Source organism: Hordeum vulgare, chromosome 1H, assembly GCF_904849725.1.
Source record: "Hordeum vulgare subsp. vulgare chromosome 1H, MorexV3_pseudomolecules_assembly, whole genome shotgun sequence".
NCBI classification, from domain to species: domain Eukaryota; kingdom Viridiplantae; phylum Streptophyta; class Magnoliopsida; order Poales; family Poaceae; genus Hordeum; species Hordeum vulgare.
In genome coordinates, this window is record NC_058518.1 from 173,909,180 (window position 1) to 173,935,262 (window position 26,083).

At 49.9% G+C, this 26,083-nt stretch overlaps 1 protein-coding gene across 6 annotated transcripts in view; it reads right to left on the minus strand.

The window, feature by feature from the left end:
- The window catches only part of LOC123428025 (putative ion channel POLLUX-like 2), a 67,772-nt gene extending 45,191 nt beyond the window's left edge, over window positions 1-22,581 (minus strand). For 2 of the 6 annotated variants that reach the window (XM_045112196.1, XM_045112180.1), the window contains exons 1-3: window positions 22,305-22,573; window positions 22,088-22,182; window positions 21,521-21,633 (exon numbers count right to left, since the gene is read on the minus strand). In XM_045112196.1, the coding sequence (XP_044968131.1) occupies window positions 21,521-21,633; window positions 22,088-22,182; window positions 22,305-22,498 (402 nt within the window). In that variant the 5' untranslated portion in view covers window positions 22,499-22,573. Of the gene's footprint in view, window positions 1-21,520; window positions 21,634-22,087; window positions 22,183-22,304 lie in introns of all 6 variants that reach the window. The other 4 variants (XM_045112188.1, XM_045112204.1, XM_045112208.1 and 1 more) reach the window with 4 other exon arrangements.
- Between the last annotated feature and the right edge of the window lie 3,502 nt (window positions 22,582-26,083).

Here is a 26,083-nt window from a genome sequence, read left to right on the forward strand (position 1 = left end):
TTCAAAACACTATCAATATTTTTCCAATGGTATTAGGAAGCTATAATAAATATCTTCAATAATTTAAGTGATATTTTATTTATTAATAATTAACTTGACCATTCTCCCTTTCGGTCTTTTGGTGTGAGATAGACTCCCCAATTTATCTCACTACTTGATCCCTCTTCCATCACCTACCCCCAATTCAAAACCCACTTATGTGTTATTAAATCATGCATATATTTTCCTTGTCGAAAATTCCTGAAATCATTATGGTGGCTTGGAAATATTCCAGTAAGGTCCCACAACAAGTTTCAGAATTTTCTAAATTGTTTTGGGCCTCAATTAATTCCTATACTCTGCTTTTCTATTTTCTGGGAGGAGTAAAGAGAAGAGAATTGGGAGAGGCAGCAGCACAACACAGCCCAGTGACCCACCCAGCCCATCTCTTCTCTCTCCCTTCGGCCTCTCTTCCAATCTCCAGGAAGCCCACCTCCCCACCTAACCTGCTAAAGAACAGCCCACCTGCCATGTGCTTGTCGTGTTCCTCTCAAGAGAGACATCCCCCCCACCCCCAGCCCCTCCGCTCCGACGTCAGCCATGAGCGTCAGCGGTCCACACCATAAAACCCCTTTTCCCCTCCAAACCTAACCCTAGCCTCTTCCCTCTCTTCTGCGGCACCGGTGGGCCCCTGCCCTATAATTTCCTTCTTCCCCAAGCCAACGAGCATAGACAAGAGCACAAGCTCGTCACCATCGTGGCCACCATCCTCCTCTATCCTCACGGCCATGCCCAAGGGCTCCGCCGCGACCTGTTCTTCCTCTTCACCGACCGTATCAAGCCAGGACGCAAGGAGACGAGCACTTCGTCCTCTTCCCCTTCGGATAACGTGATCTTCCGCCAGTATCGCCACCACCGGTTGTCTTCCGCCCCGTTCGACTAGGCCAGCATCCCCACGGTGAGCTGCCACATCTTTCCCCTCACTTCCCCCTCTCGATTCCATCCATCCTGCACCACTTCCACGAGCACCATCGGCGGCCGCCGCACTGCAAGGTCGCCGTTGTCGTTCCGGTGACCATCTACTCGTGTCGGTTGCGCCATCCGCCTCATACTCACTCGTAGCCCACTCCCAGCACATCCACCCGCTGGTTAGCAAGATATCACACTACGCATCACACACACTCAAGGGCACCTACCACTGCACCTTGCCACCGGCGAGGTTCCCATCATCGTCTTGTTGTGTACATTGCACCAATAGACGCGGCTTGTTTCACTTGTTCGATAGCGCACACGCGTGCATCACGAGATCGTCAAAATCTGCTGGCCACGTCCATCCGCCACTCTGTAGGACGCCGCCATTGAAATACGACGCGCCACCGCAACCTAAGTCACCGACTCGTGGACCATGTCCTTGTGTTGGCCAGATCAAGAGAGATCTCACTCTCTCAGCACACACAAACATACCTCCAGCCGATGTGGTCCATTCGCCACGCATCCAACCGTGAGGTCGAGGGTCCATCACTGACCATGCACATGCGGCAGTTGGGGTCCAGCCGTCAGCAATTGTAGCTCCAAATTACATACTCCCTCCGTCCCAAAATAAGTGTCTTAAGCTTAGTATAATTATGTACTAGCGCTAGTACAAAGTTGAGACAGTTATTTTGGGACGGAGGGAGTATTATATATGAATCTTGATCAGAAAAATGTGTAGATCATGAATTGTCATTTGCATCCATGTTAGAGCATTTTAAATTGTTGCATCCATTTAATTATTTTTGATACATTATTTGAGATGCCTAATTAATAACTAAATCATCCTAGCTTAGCTTAATAGATTAAAATTTGCCATTTTGATCGGCATGGTGCATAGATATGCCCTTTTCATGCATGTTGCATCAACTAAAATTTGAGTTAGGCTTAATCCATAATAACCTTTCTTTATATAAGGTAATGTAATTGGAAATGCTTTATATAAATTATTTCCACTCCATTTAATATGTGTAGATAGTATTATTGCAATCCATCTCCATCTTATGTTGTGTTCACCACACTTAACGTAATGCTAAGGTTAACCAACATTCAACCATCATCCTTAATTGTTGCATTAATTGAACATGTGTTATCCATTACATGTTAATTCCACTTAACCTTGATTCATGTTGCATTAGGGTAATGGTACATATCATCCATGTCATGTCAGGAATTGCATTCCATGAGCATGTTGGATCTTTGTCGTAGTTATAAGATGCATCTGTTGATTGTTTTCCAATGTTTTGCTTCTTCACGGATAGGATCCGGAGATGACGTTGGATACGAGAAAGGTTTGTGAATGTACCGAGTGTGGATTCTAGGCAAGCTTTCCGGTGTTTAGCCCCGCTTGTTGTAGTATCCGCTTAGGATTTTGCCTGAGTCATATTGTAGCTCTTATCTTCAATTGTTGTTGGGTAGTATTAACCTGGCTCTGATACAATCTTTTATTGCTATAAAGTTTAATTATGCAATGTTGCAGAATGTGATAGGAAGTTAGGAGGTAAGGATGGGAGACCAGGCTTTATGACTCGATGCTTTGTTCCACGACTTAGTTATCATTACCTTGATCCAAGATGAGTGTGCCAGACTTCCGTTTGGGGGGGGGGGGGGCAGGGGGATATGGGCCCCTCTCACGACCTACTACCGGAGACCACAAACTTGTCGAAGGACCACAAATTCGGGCTTTCCATTTATCATATTCATGTCACATGTTTATATTATTGTTATGATGATGATATGATGAATGGATGGTATACCAATGCATACATATAAAACGACCGCATCCATGAGTGGTTACCTCTGCTAGGCTCTAGCCGACCTCATCATGTACGTAATGGTTGAGTCCGACACGAAGCTACGACCGAACTCTTGATTCGGGTTAAACTTGGTTAGCGGGTTCCTCGGACATGTTCGGACATGTTTGCAACGTCACGGGGGTGTTTGAGGGCTATCAATCTGCCAGCATATAATTGAGGTGTGATTACCCTGGAATATGTGTTTTGGGACACGACATTAAGAGTGATAGTTACGTTATGGTTTATCAGTGGTATACCCTTGCAGGGTTAAATTTATTTGAATACTCGTGTACACAGTTATGGATAACTTGGACATTACATACTTGACCATAGCACAACTTCAACTAATAATTGCTAAAACTTGCTCACCCTTAATCTTGATAGTCGATAGGTTATAATACAACCTCAACCTTGATAAATAAAGCTTGCCAACAGCGTGAGTGCCTTGGAATTCTTCTTCGTGGGTGGTACGAAGGGGAATACAAGGTAGGACTAGATGATTCATATGCGATCTCTTTCCTTATCTCTAGTAGACGCAAGTTGTAGCATGTCTCTGTAGAATACTTAATTTTGGCTGCCACTTAACCCATACATACCCCTTCTTGAGAATGATGCATATGTAGATAGATCTAATGTAAGTCTTGCAAGTAGAATTGAGTACTCACCTTGCTTTATTTACTCTTTTTCCCCACGCCGAATGTTGCAATCATATGGTAGCATTTCGAAAGCAGATATGATGAAGGACGGTGTTAGCTTGGTTATCCCTCAAACGGTGGTTTGGCCTGGCCAGGGATATGGACGTCATTTGCTTTTTTTAAAAGCCTCCCCAAGGCATTTGTATTTTTACTTATATTAAAACACTGAATGTTACAATCATATGGTAGCATTTCGAAAGCAGATATGATGAAGGATGAGTTGTATCTTGGTCGTATGACCCTTGTGTTGTATCCATTTGTTAAATTTGACTCTTTGGAGTTGTTGTAAATATATATGTTCTTGCGGATCTGCATTGGAATTATGTTGTGATAGTTGCTTCCCACCCAATCATGTGAAGGTGGCGTCTTAGGATCAATATTATGCGGATGTTAGCAGAGGTTCTAGATCTGTAGTGTCGGTCCCGGGGTGCTACACTACCTCAATGACTTTGATAACAGCTTCGGCTTGCTCCATTGTGCCGCTCTCAGGTGAAATTCAAGCTATCGCCTCCTCTCCACCGAAATCAGCACTGGCGGGAGCATCGCCATGGCACCGTCAAATTCGGGACGGCACCATCATCTCTCTCGACTCTAGCAGGCACCGTCGCGACTCCTCGCTGCCGCCTTCCTTGTAGCCGCTTGTGGCTGAGCAGACCAGAGCATCTTCCCGACAAAGATAGGGAGCCATGCACCACTCCTTCCTCCTCCCTGGGCTCGTCGTTTTTCTCCGCCCCTGTGACAAGCTCGGGCGACCGCCTGAACAACTGTTGATGTCTGTCGTGATCAATGCCCTCACTTCTGTTACGTTCTTGCTACCCTGCTGCAGCTAGTGGTTACCTTAACTTCCTAGTGAGCACACAAACCCAATGCTTCAAATCCTGTCATTTTTAGTGTCCTATGGACTCACATTCATAGTCACGGGCCGAGTCGCGGGTTCGTGCAATTGGCCGCTGCTACCCATCACGCTTGTTCTTCTTGCTACGTGTGTGCATGTTGCACGTACTGCTGCATCTGTACAGCCTCTTGCCCTACCAGCGGCGAGCAAGCCACGTGCTACAACTGCTTGGATGTGTGGACTTTGCTACACCATCGTGTGCACGTCCATGTGGATTTAATGCACATGCACTTTCGTTGCACGCATGCATCACAAGCTTTGGTTGATACTCATCAGCTTAGGCAGCCTATGGGTAAGGCTAGTTAGGTGTTATTTTTTTTTCGGGAAAGCGCAAAAGCTTTGCGTTTCATTTCATTGAAAAGGAGGATAGTAAAAATTGTACAAGGGTCCGAGCCTGAGGCTCAATCAGAAAGAAAAAACACTAGGCTAGTGAACATCCCAGGTGATCGGCAGGACTACCCCCAGGCCAACAGCCCCAGCCCGAGCCCAAAGGGCTGCCTCCTCTCTGATCCTCGCGGTTAGCAGTGCCATGGAGGGCTGTTCGCCGTCGAACACGCAGGAGTTGCGGTGTTTCCAAAGTAGCCACGCCGTCAGGTGGGTGATCGTGGCCAATCCCTTGCGCATGGCCTTGGGTATCTCTCGCATGGCGTGCAACCACCAGTCATTAAGCGTTGCCTCGTGGTCCGGAGGCCGGCATGTCATCCGCAGCCAGGAGAGCGTCTCGTGCCACACCTGTCGTGAGAAGGGGCATGTGACGAGCAGGTGGCGCATGGTCTCGGGCTCCTGGTCGCAAAAGACACAGCGCGGATGATGCTGTAGGCCGTGGCGGCGCAGCCTATCCGCAGTCCAGCACTGGTCCAGGCTGACGAGCCATAGGAAGAACTTGACGCGCAGGGGAGCCCAGCTCCTCCAGGTCAATTGCGAGGAGTCGCAGGCAACGGAGCCGTGGAAGGTCGCTAGGTAGGCGCTGCGCGCGGAGTATGTGCCGCTCGGGGTCCATCTCCAGATGAGTTGATCCGGCTGGTCATGGAGCGTGACATTTTGGGTGGTGCGCCAGAGCAGCAGGTACTGGCCTATCTCATGAATGCCCAAGTCGCCGCGAATGTCGCGCGCCCAGGCATGGTTCTGGAGGCCATCTGCGATGGTGCGCTGCTTGCGCCAATGCTTGGGGACGCAAGCGTAGAGCTGTGGCGCGAGCTCGCTGATGGAGCGGCCGTCAATCCAGCGATCCTCCCAGAATTTGCCCGATCTCCCGTCACCCACGGCAAGCATAGTGGAGGCGTAGAACAGGGCGCGCTCCTCGTTGGTGAAGTGGAGGTCAAGGCCATGCCAGGCCCTCCTCTCGTCGGTGCGGCTAAACCAAAGCCAGCGCAGCCGAAGGGCTAGTCCAGCGCGTTCCATGTCTTGGATTCCAGGCCACCGAGGGAAAGCGGCCGGCAGACGCGGCGCCAGTTGACGTGGCAGTTGTCGCCGTTGGCGGCGGCACGACCTGCCCAAAGGAATCCCCTCTCGATCTTCTCAATGAGCTTCAAAGTCTTCTTCGGGGGGGAGAGGACGAGCAGTTGGTGAATGGGGATTGCGCAGAGTACGGACTTCACAAGCGCGAGCCGGCCCGCTTTGTTCATGAGGCGGGACTTCCAGTTGGGCAGCATTTCTCCGACCCTGTCGACCAAGGGTTGCAGCTGCGCGTTCGTGGGCCGTCTAATGGTGAGCGGGATCCCAAGGTATGTGATTGGCAGGTCTGCAATCCTGCATCCAAGTGTGGCCGCTACCGTTGTAGAGTCGCCCGGGGCGCAGTTGAGCGAAGTTGCCGAGCTCTTGCTGTAATTGACGTGGAGGCCCGTGGCATGCCCGAAGAGCTGCAGGATCGCCATGATCGCGGCCAGATCATTGGGGAAGGGGTGGCAAAACAGTACCACATCGTCCGCGAAGAGCGAGATGATCGGGATGGGGCGGCGTGGGTGGAGGTGTTCCAGGATGCCCAAGGTCGCAGCCCGCTGGAAGAGTCGGCCCAGCGTGTCCACCGCGAGGACGAACAGCTGGGGTGACAGGGGGTCGCCCTGCCTCAGCCCCCTGCGGTGCCAGATGGGGGGGCCTGGCTCGTAGTTGAGCAGTACCCGAGAGCTTGCAGATGACAGTAAGATGTCCAACCAATCCAAGAACCTGCACCCGAAGCCGTACTGACGGAGAACTTCGAACAGGAAGGGCCATGAGATGGTGTCGAAGGCGCGCGCGAGGTCGAGCTTGAGCAGGATCCTGGGCAAACGCAGCTGGTGCAGGAGGCGCAACGATTGTCGGACGAGCACGAAGTTGTCGTGCGGTGAACGGCCCGCGATGAAAGCGTTCTGGTTCTTGCTAACCAGCCTGTCGAGCTTCGGGGCTAGGCGGAGCGAGAGCGTCTTGGCGAAGACCTTGGCAGCCAGGTGGATGAGGCTGATGGGGCGGAAGTCGCCGATCGCCTGGGCATCCGCGCGCTTAGGGAGGGAGATCATGGCCTGGTTGAGGCGTTGGAATCCTCGGCCCCGAAGCTGATGCAGCTGTTGGAACACGGCGATGAAGTCCGGCTTAACAGTATCCCAGCAAGCGCGGAGGAACTCCGCGGTGAAGCCATCTGGTCCGGGCGCCTTGCGCGCCGGCATGCGCGTGATCGTGTGCCAGATTTCCTCCTCCGGGAATGGGGCGTCGAGGTCATGCAGGCCATGATCCGCCTCGATAAGGTGCTCGAGGCTAAGCGCGCACTCGCGGTCTGGGGCCGTGCCAATGAGGTCGTCGAAGTGGCCGAAGACGGCCTGCGCCATCTCGTTCTGCCCCGTGTGCGTCTGCTGGCCAGAGGACAGGCTGAATATGGAGTTCTTCTGGCGCCTGTAAGAGCACTGCCGATGGAAGAAGGCAGTGTTGGCGTCCCCTTCCCTGCGCGACGCAATGCGCGCACGCTGTCGTGCCATCGTGCGCTCGAGAGAGGCGAAGGCCAGGAAGCTGAGTTTCAGGGTTTTGTGCAGCCAGACCTCGTGTGGCGAGAGCGTCCGGTCCTCCTGGGCTTTGTCGAAACTGAGGATGAGCACCCTGCATAGCGCGAGCTTGTGCTTTACGTTGCCCACTGATTTGGCACTCCAGCTGGTGAGCCTTTTGGCAGTCGCTTGCAGGCGCAGCTGGAGGCGACGGAATGGGTCATCGTCGTGCACCGAGGCCCAGGCTAGCGCCACCGTTTCCTGGAATCCGTCAAGGCGCAGCCAGAACTCCTCAAAGCGGAACCTGCAGTGAGCTGGGGGGTGGGAGAGCAATCCAGCAGGAGGGGGCTGTGGTCAGACACCACGGAGGCGAGGCAGCGTAAGTGGCAGTCGCCGACGGCGTCATCCCAGTCTGACGTGCACAGGACCCTGTCCAGGCGCACCAGCGTTGGCTGAGATTGCGCATTGGACCAGGTGTAACGGCGGCCATTGAGGTATACCTCCCTCAGGGCCAGATCGCTAATGCAACGCCGGAAGCGGGCCATCATTCTCCGGTTCAGGTTCCCGTTGTTCTTATCCTCGTCGCGCAGGATAAGGTTGAAGTCGCCGCAAAGCATCCACGGGCCCGTGCAGTCGCGGCGCACGTCCCGGATCTCCTGGAGGAACGCGACCTTGCCGTCCTCGTCTTGGGGGCCGTAGACAACGGAGATCCACCACGGCGTGCCCGCGGGAGAGGCAACCCTAGTGGTGAGTGCATTGGTGGTGAGCAATGGGTCGGAGATCGTCACGACTCTGCTCTTCCAAGCAAGGAGGATGCCCCCGCGTGTGCCCTCCGCGGGCAAGGACAAGAAGCCGTCGAAGTCGAGGCCCAGGGTCTCCAGAACAATCGAGGGGTCGATGAGGGCCATCTTCGTTTCTTGCAGGCACACTATCGATGCGTCGGTCGTGGCGACGAGCGAGCGGATCGCCAGGCGGCGCGCCCTCGCGTTCAGCCCGCGCACATTCCAGATCAGCAACTTAAGGTTGTGAGACATAAAGAACTAAATCGACAGCAGGATACAACAGCGGGCTAGGCCTCCGCGAGGCAGCCATCGTGCACGGACATGCATGGGATCGGGGTTACAGTCGCGGGCAGCTCGCGATCGACCAGCTTGGCGATAGCGGCGAGCACGTCCACCGAGATTTCCGTCGCGAACACGCCGTCGTAAGCTTTCATCGCGTCCGCCGTGATCACCTGGTTGGCGCCGATGATGCCCAGGGTGCGCAGAATCTGCACGCGAGCCCGCCGCTCAGCTGTGGGGGGCACCGAGGTCGCCACCTTCGGGGTGGCCGAGCGGCCGCGGCGCGGTGAGAAGCAGAGGGTGGGGCGACGAGGGCGCTTCCCGGGAGTAGGCAGGGCGGCTTTGAGCTGGCTAGTGGCAGCCGCGAGGAAGTCCCCAGCGTCCAGGCGATAGGGCGCTGTTCGGGTCTCGGGCGCGATCTCCGCAGCGTGATGGGCGGCGAGGCGAATCGGCATGCAGTGGGGCGCGGGGTCTCCATTGAGTGTGGGCTGGCTGGCTGGGGCGTGTTGCTGTCGTCAAGGCCCGGCCCAGCCGAGGTGTTGCCAAGGCCCAGCCCGAGAGGGGAAGGTGGCCCATGCATCAGCTGAGGGGAACCCGCGTCTGGCACGAGGGCTGTGGGATTTGAATCCGGCGCGGGGTCGTCCTCGGGGTCGAAAGGGCGGGAGGGCGAGGCCTCCTCGGAGACGTCATCGCGCGGGCTGGCAGCGGGTGACGCTGCCAAAGACCCCCTTTGGCCCGACAGGATATCCTCCTCGGGTGCCGCGGACGGGGGAGGCAGGGAGTCGGGGACCATCTCGTCCCCGAGCGGGTCAGGGGTCTCGTCGTGCCCAGCACGCCTTGGATCCGGGGCCAGTGGGGCCAGCGCAGCGGCCGAGCCAGGCGGGGTGCAGAGCGGATCGCGCTCGTGCGCGGAAGGCGACAAGCCTGGCTGGTGGGTGGCGGGCCCTGTCCCTGGCGAGGAAGGGCGGCTGAGCAATTGGGGGGCGCCAGCTGTCCCCGCCGAAAGAACACCGGTCGCATCTTGGACCGTGGAGGGCCCGGCCGCACTTTGGACAGGAGATCGGTCATTCCTCTGCCAGGTTGCTTTATCTTTTGCAGGCTGATGACGGTTGCAATGGGGCCCAATCCTCCCGGGCCGTGGCAACATGCCTCGCATGCGCGCAGTGGGAGCCGCCGGCGCCGGCGGCCGGACCGTACGGAAGGGGTGATCGGCAGACTTCCAGAAGGGGTCGACCGCGACTCCGTCAGGACGGCGCGAGCCCCCGACGGTGGCCCATGCCAGGGAGTCGAGCGGCGCGCCGTCGGCATGGCCAGCGGGCGCACCCGGCGCGTTGGGGTGTCGGCGCTTACGGCCGCGGCGGCGACCAGGGCCACGACCATCATTGCGCCCGGGAGGAGGATCCCCTCCGGCGTCCCCAGGGCCGCCTGCGTGGCGGGCGGGAGGGGCCGCGTGCCAGCTGTTCTCCTCGTGCACCACCCTGATGGCGATCTGGTAGGTGAGGGAGCGCACTGTGGGGGCCTGGGAGGGGGCACGCGCCGGGATGCATTCGACGATCTCGAGGACGACGTGGCGGCGAATGGATGACGGGTCGCGGGTGCGGCCAGAGAGCCGGAAGGTGGCGAGGTCGGACTTGGAACGAGTCTCGGGATGGAGGCGCTCCACCCAGCAGGAGTCGCCGAGGATGCGCTCGACCGTGCTCAATCAGGTGTTATTAACCAACTAATACAGCAGGCTATCTATCTTAACCACGTTGAACACATTATTAGTCTAAGTACATGCCAATTCGTTAGCTAACAAATAAAGCCTATGACATGTGGGGCCTGTCAAATTAGGTTGTACTAACCACGTGTTTGTATGCTTGAGCACATAGCATGTTTTGATCCTCCTAAACTGGTGTCTGCGTCTTGAGTGTAAGATTGTAAAACTAATGAAAAATAAAATATAGCTCCGTCTAAGGATAATGAGTGGTTCAATGACTAGTTCGACAAGTACTTGACCGGTTCAATGACTAGCTCAATCTATTTACGAAAAGGCTCCTCCTATTCAAATTCGTATGAACCAGGAACTACTAGAAATGGTTAAAATGTCCAAATCTTGTAAGAGTTCATAACTTTATTCTCGAGCTCCCAAACTGTTATTTCCTGTTGTGTTAGCTCCCTCTTATGATGCCACTTCTCATAAGGTTGCATTTTCATGTCACTTGTACACAATCATTTAAGTAATCTCCAAGCCAATGTAGCTCTAATCCATATCTTTGTTCTTTAAATCCATATGAGAAATTCAAGTTATGTTGGCTTCGTAATTTTATATAGCACACTTATGAAGCAATCATCATTCATATCCTTGTATTGATGTGTGCTTTCTCGGCAATGTCTTTGGTCGTTTTCTCTTGTCACTATAGTTCAACATGATGATCATCAAGAGTTTTAACCGCCACGCAAGCATCAGCTTGTTGACTCATATCTTATGTCTTTCTTATATTGCAAATGATGATGATATCTTGTCATAGTTGTCCCTTTTTGATGATCATCTTGTATATGCCTCGTGTTTATCCATGTTTAGCATTGTGTGACATGTCTAGGAGCGGCTTGTTTCATGATCAATGGGTCGTGACATTAATCTTGACTAACAACTATGGAACCCAATAAGCGAGTTCTCAGCGTCGGGGTTTGATGCCAACTGATGGTGATGAATGGGCAATGGACCGGTCTTTCACTGGTGCCATTGGGTCACTCCCTTCACTAGGGTCGGCCAACTTTAAACTAGACACCATTTATGCACTTATCCGTCAGAATTTGGACTGTCTAGGCCAATTCCAACACAATTGTTGATTAACTTTGGGACTTGTGGGATTTAACCCATGTCTTGATATGATTGGAGGGGTATTCCATGTTGTTTCTGTTAGGAATATGCAACTTGTATTCCCATGAGTAGGCCGATATATATATACATATACAGGTGTGGACTATATGCAGAAAACCCCTTATACAATGGGATAAATACAAAGGGGTACATGGCTATATTATATATACTCTAACACCCCCCTCAAACTCATGGTGGATGAAGAACACTGAGTTTGGAGAGATAGAAGCCATGTTGCGCTCTAGTTTGGGCCTTCGTCAGGAAATCCGCCAACTCATGCTTCACCAGCACGCACATAAAAAGCATCAACACCAATGCGCTTGGTGAGCTCATGCTTCACAGGATCGCGCGCAATGCTGATAGCACTTGTACTGTCAGATAAGAGCATAGTAGGTGTAGTGACAGAAACACCAAAATCCTGAAGTAACCACCGTAACCAAGTCACCTTTGCCGTCAAAAGAGCCTTCGCTCGCAAGTCAGCCTCTGCACTCGAACATGAAACCGCGGTCTGTTTCTTCGTCTTTCAGGCAATGAGAGAACCATCAAGAAAAATACAGTAAGCAGAAAGTGAACGGCGATCTGAAGGATCACTAGCCCACGTAGCATCCGAATAGGCCTGAAGTTGTAAAGAACTGTAGTGAGGAAAGAATAGACGGTGAGAGATCGTGCCCCAAAGATATAGGAGAACACGAAGGAGATGACTATAGTGAACCGAGGTGGGAGCGGAGACGAACTGACTCAGAATATGAACTGGATAAGAGATATCCGGACGAATGACAGCTAGATAGACAAGACTGTCAACAAGATGACGATAACGTGTCGGGTCAGGCAGGGGGTCACCATCAGTATCACGAAGGTGTACATTGAGCTCCATGAGAGTCTCAACAATGCGCTCGTCAATAAGAGCAGCCCGAGCAAGAAGATCCTGGATATACTTTTCCTGGGATATAAAAAAGGCATCAGAGGTAGAAGAGACTTCAATCCCATGAAAGTAACGAAGAGGTCCAAGATCAGACATAAGAAACTGCTCACTAAGATGGGCCTTTACAAAGGCAATATACTCGGGGTCATCACCAGTGATGATCATGTCATCAACATAGAGAAGAAGAAGAGTCCGACCACGAGGAGAAAGGTGGACAAATAATGCTGGATCATGAGCACTGGCGGAAAAACCAGCAGCAGTTACCACAGAGGCAAATCGCTCAAACCAGGCGCAGGGGGCTTGCTTAAGACCATAGAGAGAGCGACGAAGACGACATACCATGCCATCGGAACAGAATACCCAGGTGGTGGCTGCATGTACACCTCCTCACGCAGCTCACCATTAAGAAAGACATTCTTAACATCAAACCAGAATACCTCCTCACGCAGCTCACCATCGGAAAAACCAGCAGCAGTTACCACAGAGGCAAATCGCTCAAACCAGGCGCAGGGGGCTTGCTTAAGACCATAGAGAGAGCGACGAAGACGACATACCATGCCATCGGAACAGAATACCCAGGTGGTGGCTGCATGTACACCTCCTCACGCAGCTCACCATTAAGAAAGACATTCTTAACATCAAGCTGAGATACAGACCAGTCGCATGCAGAGGCCACGGCAAGAAGTGTACGAATAGTGGTCATATGGGCCACAGGAGCAAAAGTCTCGTCGTGATCACGACCATGCTCCTACTGAAAGCCACGAGCCAAAAGACGAGTTTTGTAACGCTCAAGAGAACCATCGGAGCGAGTCTTAACCTTGTAGACCAACTTACAAGTGATAGGACGAACACCGAGGGGAAGGGAAACAAGATCCCATGTACCAGTGCGTTCAAGAGCAGCAATCTCCTCTGCAATCGCAAACTGCCATTCAGGATGAACAACAGCCTGACGATAGGAAGTCGGCTCAAGAACAGCAGCACCAGCGGTGGGAAATCCAAGGCGATCAACAGGCGAAAGAGGGCGAGAACGCAACCCATAGGGAGGCTGAGACGAGGATAACGACACATCCGCAGAGGCATCCACACGACGTGAACGACGAGTGTAACGCTGAGGAAAAGATGGAACAATGCAAGGAGAGATCGCCAAGGTAGAATCGGGGGTGAAGACAAGGAAGTCACCGGAGATGAAGGTGCAGATTCCGGTGACATGCTAAGGGAGGAGACCGTGGGAGATGGTGGTGGCAAATCGGCAAGAGGTGGAGAAGCATAGGGAGCGGAACGAATAGGCAAAGGCTCGACGGGGGTGAGAGGTGTATCAGGAAAAGTGACGAAAGAGATATCCTCCACTGAATAGGTCGAGGAAGATGGGCGTGGGTAGAAGGGATGAGACTCATCAAAAGTCACATCCTGAGAGATACGCATCCGACGACCGATAGGATCCCGACAACAATAGCCCTTATGCTCATCACTGTAGCCTAAGAAGACACACTCAACAGACTGAGCGGTCAGTTTGGTGTGTTCGTGAGGGGCAAGAAGAACATAGCAAACACAACCAAACAAGCGAAGCATCGAATAATCGGGAGAACGATAAAAAAGACGCTCAAAAGGAACACCACCCTGTAGAGCAGCGGAAGGTTGTAGATTGATGAGATAGGTGGAGGTGGAGACGGCCTCAGCCCAAAAATGAGGCGGGAGAGAGGCAGCAATCATCAATGCACGAGCCGTCTCAAGAAGATGACGATGCTTTCGCTCAGCCACGCCATTCTGAGCGTGAGCACCAGGACAAGAGAACTGAGAAAGAGTCCCTTGCTCAGCAAGAACACCACGCAACATCTTAGAAATATATTCGCCAACGGAGTCAGCACGAAACACACGAATGGGCGAAGAGAACTGAGTGTGAACCATGGCAGCAAAACACTTATAAATAGATAACACCTCACTACGAGAAGTCATGAAATAAAGCCATGTGTAACGAGAGAAATCAGCTATGAAAATAATATAGTATTTATGACCCCCTTTCGAAGCGAAGGGAGCCGGACCCCATACATCAGAATGGACTAAATCCAAAAGGACGCTTAGACACTGACTCACTATGCGAATATGGTAACTGAATCTGCTTGCCAAGACGACAACCCTGACATTCTAAAGAGACATCTCCTGAGACAGACCGCAAAAGACCTCGACGAACTAAAGACGACAAACGAGAACCACAAAGATGACCAAGTCGATGATGCCACTGTTGGAAGGAACCAGTAGCGGAGGCGACCGAAGCGGAGGAACTGGCGATAGTGGTGGCAGCGGAAGGAACATGAAGCCAGTCTAACTCCCAAAGACCCTGAGAATCACGGCGGCGAGGGCCAGCCCCAACCAGAGTGTGCGTGCGACGGTCCTGGACAGAACAAGAATCAACGTCAAGGATGGCGCGACAACCAGAATCAGCAAGTTGACCAGCAGAAAACAGATTCATGGTAAGTCGAGGAACATGAGCAACATCAGGGACAGAATAAGGAGTGTTAAGATTGCCTCTACTAACAACAGAAAGGGGAGTACCATCAGCAGTGAGGACACGAACAGGAAAATCAAGCAATCGAAAAGAGGACAAAGTGGAAGAATGAGAAGACATATGAAAAGAAGCTCCAGAGTCCAGAACCCATGGGGATGTACCTGACTGTGTAGTAGGTGGTTGCTCAGTGCGAGAAGCATCAGACACAGAACCAGCAGTACCCGTTGAGGAAGAACCTGAAGCGGCGAGCAGACGCTTAAGCCTCAGAATATCCTGCTCAGTCAAAGCGGTGGCTGAAGATGTCGAGGTAGTAGACGAAGTCCCTAAAGATGAGGATCGCGCCTTACGCAGGTGTTTCCTCTTCTGGAAGCACTAGGACTCGACATGACCATCCAGGTTGCAGTAGCCGCAATGTGGACAGGGACGGCCCGAGCCGCCAGGAGGAGTGGGCAAGAGCGGCAGAGCACTCGAGCGAGAAGGGGTCGGTGCAGCATGAAGTCATGAAATAAATAGATAACACCTCACTACAAGAAGTCATGAAATAAAGCCATGTGTAACGAGAGAAATCAGCTATGAAAATAATATAGTATTTATGACCCCCTTGCGAAGCGAAGGGAGTCGGACCCCATACATCAGAATGGACTAAATCAAAAGAACGCTTAGACACTGACTCACTATGCGAATATGGTAATTGAATCTGCTTGCCAAGACGACAACCCTGACATTCTAAAGAGACGTCTCCTGAGACAGACCCCGGAAGACCTCCACCTTTTCGGGGACGGCTCTGATACCATGTTAAGCTTCATGCATTAGCCAACGCAACCAAAATTCGAACTGATGAAAAGGGCTAGTGCAATCCACATATACTGTAACACCCCCTCTCACGTGTGACGGGAAAGACAAGTCAACACGTGCAACCGGAAGAGAGCGCCGGCGCGCGAAACTCACGTATGACTCAAGAGGCCTCTACGTGGACACAAAGGGGGGCTACCAGCAATTTTTTAAATAAATTGCGAAAGCCAGGACTTGAACTCAAGACTAGTTTTGATACCATGTTAGGAATAGGCAACTTGTATTCCCATGAGGCCATAGGCCGATATATATATATACATGTACAGGTGTGGACTATATGCCGAAAACCCCTTATACAATGGGATAAATACAAAGGGATACATGGCTATATTATATATACTCTAACAGTTTCATGTATCTACTTGAGTTTGCCTAGTCCATTATCTATTTGTCTCTGGGTCGTTTATATTCAAGCCTTGTTATGTTCTTGTTAGGTATTAATTTCGTCACATGCTATATGACCCATGTCTATGTTTTTTTTTGGTCAACTATGTACAAGTCTTGCGAGGATGGAAGTACTAATTGGGAATTCCAATCCTAACAAATTTGCTGGTGAGCCTAGCATAGGCTAGTAATTTGACTACGGTCACGTGGGCGGTGCCTAGATGCTAGGTCACTCGGTCGGCTAGGACCGATTTCAGGTGGCTTTTTGTAGGGATGGCGAAGCTACCATCCCAAGTCTTTAACCTTTTATCCACTGCCATGTTATGATCTTCCTTCGAGCCATTTATTTGTACTTGGCTACTTGCTCATGTGTAAGAGATGTGTTATGTATCCTTAAACTTTCATTTAGAGTGTGTGTTGTGATATCCAATGTGTTTAGCCATGACATGCACCGTGCGTATATGATATGAAGTGCATGGTATGTATTCTTGAAGTTGTGTTTCGCTAGTATGTGTGTGGAACGATGGTTGAGCAATGCAGCGCATCAACGAAATCCTGAGTATACGTGCGGCTGCAAGTTATCACCATTACCGAAAGTATTTATACACCCAGTTGTGGTGGGTCCACAGGGCAACGGGCTTGCTCAAGGATATGTTCCTACACCTACTCTCGAAGGTCAATCTCTCAACCAAAGAGTCATGGGATTTAGGTCAAAGCTTTGGTGGAGCAACCTATCATTCGGTCTCAATCCAGATTTGAATTCATATGCTCGGGTGTCGTATGCGGCTGGGCGATTGAGGGTCATGGACCACTGTGAGTTATATGTTAGCGGTTTTGACCTGGGCCAAGGCACCGTGGTGAGGTCATAAGGGTCCAACTTGTATACATAAGTTGTGGTGGTCACCGACTTCGGTTCATTGCATCCCATAAGTACTTGATTAGGCTCAGCAACGCAAAGTAATTGTGTCCAAAAGGATGCACGTATGGACTATAGTGGAGAAGACTGCTAAGTATAATTGCAGGTTCCTCGATTTTTCTAGTATCACTACTTGTCTTGGTACCAAAGCCAAAGTACTTTCCATATATCTCCTCAGATGGAATGGATGCAAGGGTCCATTATTGTCGAACCATTACTTCCAAAGGCAAGATGGGTGGCATTTTTTGTGGTATGATCACTATGCATCAAACACATTCAACTTCCATCATAACCCTGGACCAGTCTGGTCATGGTCAACCTGGAAGGTACAGCTCACAACTTTTATTTGTCATCACTTGTCGACTAAGATCAATTAACCATAGAATTATTTAGATGCTCTCAATAACAAACCATGGCTCCATGCACTCACATTGTGAGCATAAGCGAAAAATCACATGTCGACTCCATCCATGGGCGGATCTAGTGTGAGGGGCCCCGCAAACATTTTGCAAAAAGATTTTTTACTAGTGCATGCATATGCATTTTTTTTCTTTTCAGAAAGGAGGATACCCACGGCCTCTGCATCAAGCGATGCACATAACTATCTTTATTATATTATTCAACAAAACCTTGCAAAATAAATACATAGATCAACCCAAAGCCACCTTTTGGACGAACATTGTCGCCATACCTACAAAGTTGATGATGTGTCCTCGCCTCGCACCAACACACACCAGGTAATCCAGTGGTCTCACCCAGCCGCCCGCTGGCGAGCCGAGAGCACCAACCAGTCTAGTAGACTCTGAGCGCGCACCGCATGCGCGCGTTCTATAATCCTTTATCGCCATCTTCCAATGTCGCATCTTCAAGAGTCATCAATGCATTAACCTTGCCAGGCCCTTCTGCCGTCGACACCACCACAGTGCTAGACAATGTCATCCTCCTGCACGTGTTCATCAACACGCGTCCAACACCGAGACCCCACTAAGCCATGCCATCGAGACCCGCTGCCGTCGATGTTAAAGATGCAACACTGTTCCACCTCTTGCCCCCTCCAACTAACACTTGCTCCAAAACGATGCCCCCAGGTGGGAGAATGATGCGGAGCATCCTATGGTCATCCCCATGGACTCTACATCAACTCCAAAAGCATCATGAGGTCCAATGACAAGAGCCCGTGCAAGAGCTATCGAAACCGAGGTGAACTCTCTCCTTGTTGAACTTCCCTTCGACCCACTTGAGACATGGCCACTACCTCAAACGGCGACACTTTGTGTGCTTAGGTACCAAGAAGAAGGAAAGAGCAAGATGGACCCCAAGAACATGGAGAGGGATTGTAACTAGCACAGAAATACCGGTACTACCGGTCCACCAGTACAACCGGTCAACTACCGCTCCGACCTCGCCAAACTTCTGTTTTCGAAGCGGTTCAAGGCCGTTACCACCCCGTATGTTCCCACTGATGCAGCCTAGCCGGTACAACTGGTCCAACCACCGGTACAACAGGTCCTAACTTCAATGCACGCGTCCAGGAAGAAGTACAACCGCCCCAAGCGATACAACTAGTTGAGTGGCCAGTACAGCCGTCCTGCCTGTGTGCAGTAAAATGGGCCACGACCCATGTATCCCCAACTTACCCCTTGGACTATAAGTACTCGTCTCCTAGCTCTGAATTAGGGTTAGCAAAGCATATGTGATGAACTAGAGCTTTGTCTCCTTCCACTACCTCTCCCATGGAGATCAAGGCCTCCATGTGAGAAGATCCCGACTGGATGTCCAAGGCCCCCTTGTGGGAAGTGTTAGAAAGTATTAGTATTAGTCTAGGAGTCCTTATTAGTCTATGTTTACTTTCCTTGCACCTCAAGTCATGTGTAATATATATATGCCCCTTGGGCCTTCAATAAAGATAAGTTGCTTTCCTAACATGGTATTAGAGCATAGGTTATTTTTTTGGGCGCCGCAACTCGCCCTCCCGATCCAATTTTCGATTGCACCACTTTCTCTCGCTGGCCGCTTTCTCTATTGCGCCTCATCAAGCGACTCGCGGCCGTGAACCTCTCTGATCTGTCCGTCGGTCTGCTGCGTTCACCCGTCAGCCAAGTCCCCTGCAAGCCAGTCCCTGCTGTCAGCCTCCAGATCGAGCCAGCTTGTCCAGCAACCGCAGCCTCTCAGATCGGTCTGCACGGACATCTTGCCACATCGAAGCTCACCTCAGGCCGCTGCATGTAAGCCCGCTCGTGGGATCCAGCCGCCGCCCATGCAAGCTACTTGCTTGGTAGCTTCTGGTGGTCCGCGTGCCTGCTGCTGTGTTGATACAGCTCTACATGGGTTTGTTACGCATTGCTTGCATGGCTGCGTGTTGTCCCATGTGCAGCTTTCCTTCTGCTATCCTGTGTTGCTTGCCTACATGCTTGCTGGCGCTTTTCTATAAGCTACTACCGCTGCTCACATGCTGATGCTTGCTATCGCATCTAGTTTCGTATATGCTTTTCAGTTTTGTTTTTTTTCCGCTGCGTCCATCAAATCCATTCATATTTTTTGTTTTCTCATGCCATGCGAGTCCACCATACCTTTGTCCGTCGGCCTTTTCTCCGGTCCTGATCCTTCCAAAGCAACTTTTGTGGCCTATTTGCCCTTGTTGTTTTCTATAGGATTTTCTAGCCTTCTTTTGCATTGTCGATCTACGCCCATCGTGCCTTATCCGCCGAGCTTCTTTCGCCGACGGTTGTCGTGGACTATGATTTTCCGCGCAATGCTTTATTCTCTTGATGTGCCATCTTCTTTTGACAACCCATCTTCTCTTGATACTTATGTTGTATCTTCAAGTGATGCGGTGTCTTCCTCTGATGTGCCATCTCTTCGGTGTCTTCCTCTTGATGTGCCATCTTCTTTTGACAACACATCTTCTCTTGATACTTATCTTGTATCTTCAAGTGATGCGGTGTCTACCTCTGATGTGCCATCTCTTCGTTATCTCCTTCGACGACTCGACGAGTTTTGAAGACTCTTCATGCTACGACGACACTCTCAAGACGCGGATTTGGATTATCATTTTTTTAGTATTACACTTCTTCAAATGCAATGCTATTGCATACGCTTTGCATTTGAGGGGGGGGGTGTTAGGAAGTATTAGTATTAGTCTAGGAGTCCTTATTAGTCTATGTTTACTTTCCTTGCACCTGAAGTCATGTGTAATATATATATGCCCCTTGGGCCTTTAATAAAGATAAGTTGCTTTCCTAACAGGAAGATCCTCCTAGGATTCAAGGCCCCTCTCCTAGAGTTGGGAAGAACTATCTCTTTTACTATTTCCTCTTGTTGGAGTTGAATCTTGTATCCTCTTGTGTGTTTATGGATTTAGTGGATGTGATTGGGAACTTGTCTTGACTGTCTTCCTCTTGTGTTCATGTTGGTTTCCCTCCTCCCCACCTCCAAGTGTGAAGAAGATCGACAACACTAGGGTTCCACCCTATATCATCTTGGATCAGAGCATAGGTTTATTCACATCTTGGAGCCCCATTCCCACCACTTTCTAGCCTATTATTGTTCCTTTTCACCCAATTTCGAAAATCCCCACCAAACATAGCCATAACAAAAAAATGCAATTATTTGTTCTTGTGAGATTTTGTTAAATTAGATCCACGAATTTCTTATTTTGCAAGTGGATCTGGCCTCCCCACCACGAAATTCCCTGCCTCCACGCCAAAAATTTTCTTATCCCCTTCAATTTTCGAGTTGGAATTCGTGTTTTTCTGCCTGAAATCGAAATCTGGAAATTTTCCAGTGAACACCGGTACAACCGGTCATCCAACCGCTACTACCGCTTGCACCAGTCGACTTCCACAACCCTTCTACAAGCTGGGCATCTTCGCCCTTGGTGCAGCGACATCTTCGCCAACGAACTGGAGATGTGTACACAACATCAACAACCACTTTTCCGCCTACCGAGACCGTAAGTAAGGACGATAACTTCGATGACATCTTTTCCTTGCCATTGCATTCATAGCCCGACCCTTTTGCGTTACTTGCCCATCGACCGTCACGGACACGTCCAGCCACCAGCCATGGCGATATCTGGCCAAAGCCAGCGATCCCAGCCTGGTCAGACCCGCTAGCACGAAGTCTCCACGAGTTGGCCGGAGGGCACAACCGTATGACGAGATCTGACCCCCACAGCCTGCCACCATTCGTGGAGCCCGTCCTCCGGACGCTCAGGCACGCATCACACCACTGGCCGCCACCAGGCCATGTCGCCCGCATATGCACATACCCATTATATTAATTTTGGTGCAAACTAAATATTCCAAAACTTCAATCCTTTATAATGTTGCCCCCACATTGGTCGAATTCTAGATCCGCCACTGCCTCCACCTATCGTTAAAATTATGTGCTGAACTCATAGAACTAACATGGTATGCCCCTAGAATCTTAACAAGAGTACATCTTGGAATTTTTTTCAGACTAAGCCCATCTGCCCATCCATCAATGTAATGTAAGGCCAGGTGATCACACTATTAGAGTTATATTGATGATGTCTTTCGATCTTCTGCATTCTTATCTTTTGGCATTTTCTTGTACATGTATATATGTTAGCATTTGCCTCCTAGTAATACAAGTTGTTATTCCTAGCACACACAACTGAATAATATGCCAGTGAAAAAATCAAACAAATATCACCTTAACAGGAAAGCATAGGTGATTTTCTGCCCCCGACGTGGTGGGCGTGTTCACACTAGGCTCGGTCTCCTTTCCGCATGTCCACTTTGGCGATTTGAACACTCTTGCTCCTCCTATGATAAGGTAAAGCTTAAACAGAGACCACATGACACCAATCGCTAACGATCTACCATGGTAACCCAATTTGTCACAAGCTTCACTGTTACAACTCTCTACGTAGAGTCGTAGACAGCTACTTCCTCCGTTCCTAAATATTTGTCTTTTTAGATATTCAACTATGGACTATATACAAAGCAAAATGAATGAATCTACATTCTAAATTATGTCTATATACATCCGTATGTAGTTCGTAGTGAAATCTCTAGAAAGACAAATACTCCCTCCGTCCCAAAAATCTTGTCTTAGATTTGTTTAGATATGAATCTATAGTCACGTTTTAGTGTTTTGATACATTCATTTCTAGACAAACTTAAGACAAGAATTTTGGGACGGATGGAGTACTTAGGAACGGAGGGAGTAGTTGGCTATGTGTCCGAGGAAGAGTTTACTACATTTAGTACCACGAACCTCGTTTGATGTCGCTCGGGAGATGGCTAGCCGAGCAGCGAACCCTGATCCCGTCACCGCCACTGACACGGAACCGCCCGGGGATCCCGCAGAACCTAGAGTGCAGGCCCTCCGGAGCAGGAATTAGGATGTGGATAAGAGCAGCGATAGATCAAATTAAATACATCGCCGCGTTCAAGGCCGCCGCATGCGTGCAACATGATGTAATCAACAGTACCGGGTGCACCTAAGGAGGGCCCGAGGCGGCCAGGGGTGGAGAGCGGACGCCGGCGGCGAAGACGCGGTGGAAGCAGCGTCAAGCTGCGACCTCATCTCGGCAGCAATCGGCGTCGGGCGGAAGAACCAAAGCCGCGAGAGAGGAGCGCGCGGGAGTGGAATGGTTGACTTGAGACAGTAAGGAAGATGCTGCATACTTTTTTCGGAAGAGACGAAAGGAAAACGAGTGCCTTCCGACTTCTTTTGAGAGAAAACGTTTGGCGAGAGATAGAACGGCTGCACGCGGACGGCTAGCCCGAGGATAAGGTGACTAGAGATCCTGTTCTGCGCGGGCGAAGAGAAATCAGGTCGGGTCGCCAACCTTTTGATCTGTTTATCTCAACCTTTTTAGAAAAAAGTCAATGCACATATCCTTCTTACACGGGGTATTTTTACTGTTTTGATCCTTAAGGCGTAAGTTCATCACATAACGAACTCGGTTCGAAAGTATTTCACGTTTTGACCTTTTTGAAAACGCCATAGTCCGTGGCTTTGCACGCCTTAGGCCAAACGCCAGCCTACTGGACGTTGCAGGCCTCATGTGCAACGCTAGTTTACTGGACGTTGCAGCCCTTCTCAGAAACGCCAAGGCGGCTGGCGTTGCAGGCCTCATAAGTAACTGCCCCGCGGCCCTTTCGTCCACCTCCAATTAGTTTTTGCAATGACTTTGTAATGATTGTGGCAAATCGAAGAGGCCGGTAAGCTCCTCCAATCCCTCCAATTAGTTTTTACAATGATTTTGTATTTGTGTAGATTTCTTTTGCACTAGGTGTACGTATGTTTTGAAGTAAAATTTATTTTGTGATTGTTAATAGGTGTAGTTTATGATGTGTCTAGGTGTAGTTTTTGGTGGCTATATGTATAACCTAGGTTTTGTTCATATTATCCGCATTAGGTTTATGCCTAGGTTTAGTTCATATTATTCGAAGAGGCCGGTAATAATTTTCTTCATATTATGTAGAATGTTTCGGCCCGATCAATATCCGGGTCTTGATGACTACTATGAGCAGAAGCATCGTGCGGTGCTAGTTGAAAGAGGAGAGGTAATTATGATTTTGTTGATGATTATTTTTATATACTCCATGATTTGTATATTTTGACAAGTTGAGTCAATTAACAAATTATGCCTTTGTTTGTTTAGGTTTCTCCACTACTTCGTTTGAGGGGGCACAACCCCAATGAAACTCTTGTATATGACCCTCGTTACGAGCCATATTTTAGAAGAATGGATCTTCTTCAATTTGTGCTCAACTTTAAGGACACACCACCATGGTTGAACGCCACTGCCCTAACAACACTTACGGATCGATGGAGGCCGGAGACGCACTCTTTTCACCTTCCTCTTGGTGAGATGAGCATAACCTTGGAGGATATTGCTATGATCTCCGGGCTTCCTATCGAGGGCAGGGCTCTTACATGGAAGGTTAGGGCCGCCGGGTGGCGACAACGGGTTGCAGCATTGGTTGGTGTTGAACCCGAGGCATGGACTGATGAAACTAGGAAGGATCCTAGGCCATCCGGTGTGTTGTTCTCTTGGATACAGAGACATTTTCACAGATGTCCAAGGGATGCTAGTCCGCTTGTTGTGGAGAGGTTCGCGAGAGCTTATCTCTGGAATCTTTTGACCCAAGTGGTGTTTCCGGATGGCACTGGGGACACAGCCTCATGGATGTTCTTGGATCCGCTTCGTGACTGGGATGTGAAGTGGAGTTGGGGTTCGACGGCACTAGCCTTCTTGTACCGTCAGGTATGGCTTAATATTGTGCATTTTCGTTTTATTCAATGGGATATGATGCATTTTCATTTTATTAAATCTGTAGTTGGATGGAGCATGCATGAGGAGTAAACCGACGTCCTCTCTTGGAGGTTTCGTCTGGGCCCTACAGGTTTGGATGTGGGAGCGTATCCCTGTTGGCCGGAACTTCAGCCTTGCTCCGGAAGAACCCTGGAATTACCCGTTTGACGGGGACGAGGAGCGATACCCCACTATCGCACACACATGGGCTAATGTCCAATGGACGAGTATCGCGGCTATGGGGCGGTATAAGGCATACATAAGCGAGCTTGACATGCTAACTTACGAACAGGTAAGTGATTTATCAAATTTGCTGATTTTTTTTCATGGATGGTTGAGTGACTTGTTGTTATGTAGGTTAATTGGAGGTCGTACACGGTACTTAGACAGTATCCTCTGAGCAACATGTGCCTTCGTGACCAGCATCTTTGGCGTGTGCGGTGCCCGATGATATGCTTTTATGCGGCGGAGTGGCATCTTCCTCATCGTGTTTCAAAGCAGTTCGGGGTACAACAACGCACCCCGCCGGATTACGTCGAGACAAGTGTGAAGCTACATAAGTGAGTCTTTTGTATCACGTGTTTCTCCTGTTGATCAATGTCTAACATGAAAAAATGAAACTGATGTAGTATTCTAATGCTTTGTAGGACAAACCGGCAAAGCAATAAGACTGTCATCAATTGGGAGGAGCACCATATTACTTGGGTGGACATGTGGAATGCTCAGAGACAACATCGAGTTCAAAATGATGAAACACCCGACACTGACGAGGCAGCATACTTAAGGCATTTGGAGTGGATGCGTACAGAGTACAGAGTTATTCCATAAGGCTGCCTGGACTCGTTCCGATTGCTTGGACTTACTACCGAGTGAGGCTGCTGATGCTACATTCAACAATTCAACTAGGGAGATAGTTGGAGCGCATCTTGACCTCTCCATGACCGAGTGGTACGTCCCTCCTTTAAAATATAAACAAGTGTCATTTATTCGTGGATCGTATGTCACATGTGTTTTATCCAGGGCACGGAGCTATGGAGATGTATCAACGAGAGTAACGTGGTCCTTGCCCGTGCCCCATGTCCACAAACGGACGGACTTGTTAGAACTACTCTGCAGGTTTCTTCTAGCCACGTGCCTCTTCCGCTCGTCCGTCTTCGAGCCGAGCACATGTTTCTTCTAGCCGAGCACATGAAGAGGAGATTGAAGAAGAATATGAGTCCGACAACGAGGCCGCGGATCCGGACTTCATTGAGTTTGGGGCTTCGCAGATGGAAGATGCTCCACAGTCAAGTCAACCCACTCAGCCGACGGAAGAAACACGTCGAGCTAGCTCAAGGAACATCAGACGTCCTGGCTGGCAGAACACTCCAGAGGGCTACGTTACTAAGGGCAAGATGGCTGCAAAGAAAGGGAGGAAGTGAAGTATGTTACCTATGTCGTATTCTGAGTGTTATGATGTTGTCTGTTGAACTATGTTTTCTGTTGAACTATGTTGTTTGTTGAACTACGTCTATTGAACTATGAACTATGATGTTATGCTGAGTCTAATGATTTAAATTATGGTGTTATGCTTTGAATTATGGTGTTATGTTTTGATGAATGGTGTTATGCTGTGAATTATGGTGTTATGTTTTGATGAATGGTGTTATGCTGTGAATTATGGTCTTGCGATTTAAACTATATTCTATGAAATAAGTTTGTTGATCAAAACAGTGAAAAAAAATCTTGTTTTGGGGTACTGGACTAAGGAAACGCCAGGAAGCCTGGCGTTTCTGGTTGGGTCTGAAACGCCAGCATGCCTGGCGTTTCTGCTTTGGTCTGCAACGCCAGCCCCCTTGGCGTTTCTGCTTTGGGCTGCAACATCCAGTAGACTGGCGTTGCACATGAGGCCTGCAACGTCGAGTAGGTTGGCGTTTGGCCTAAGGCCTGCAACGCCACGGACTATG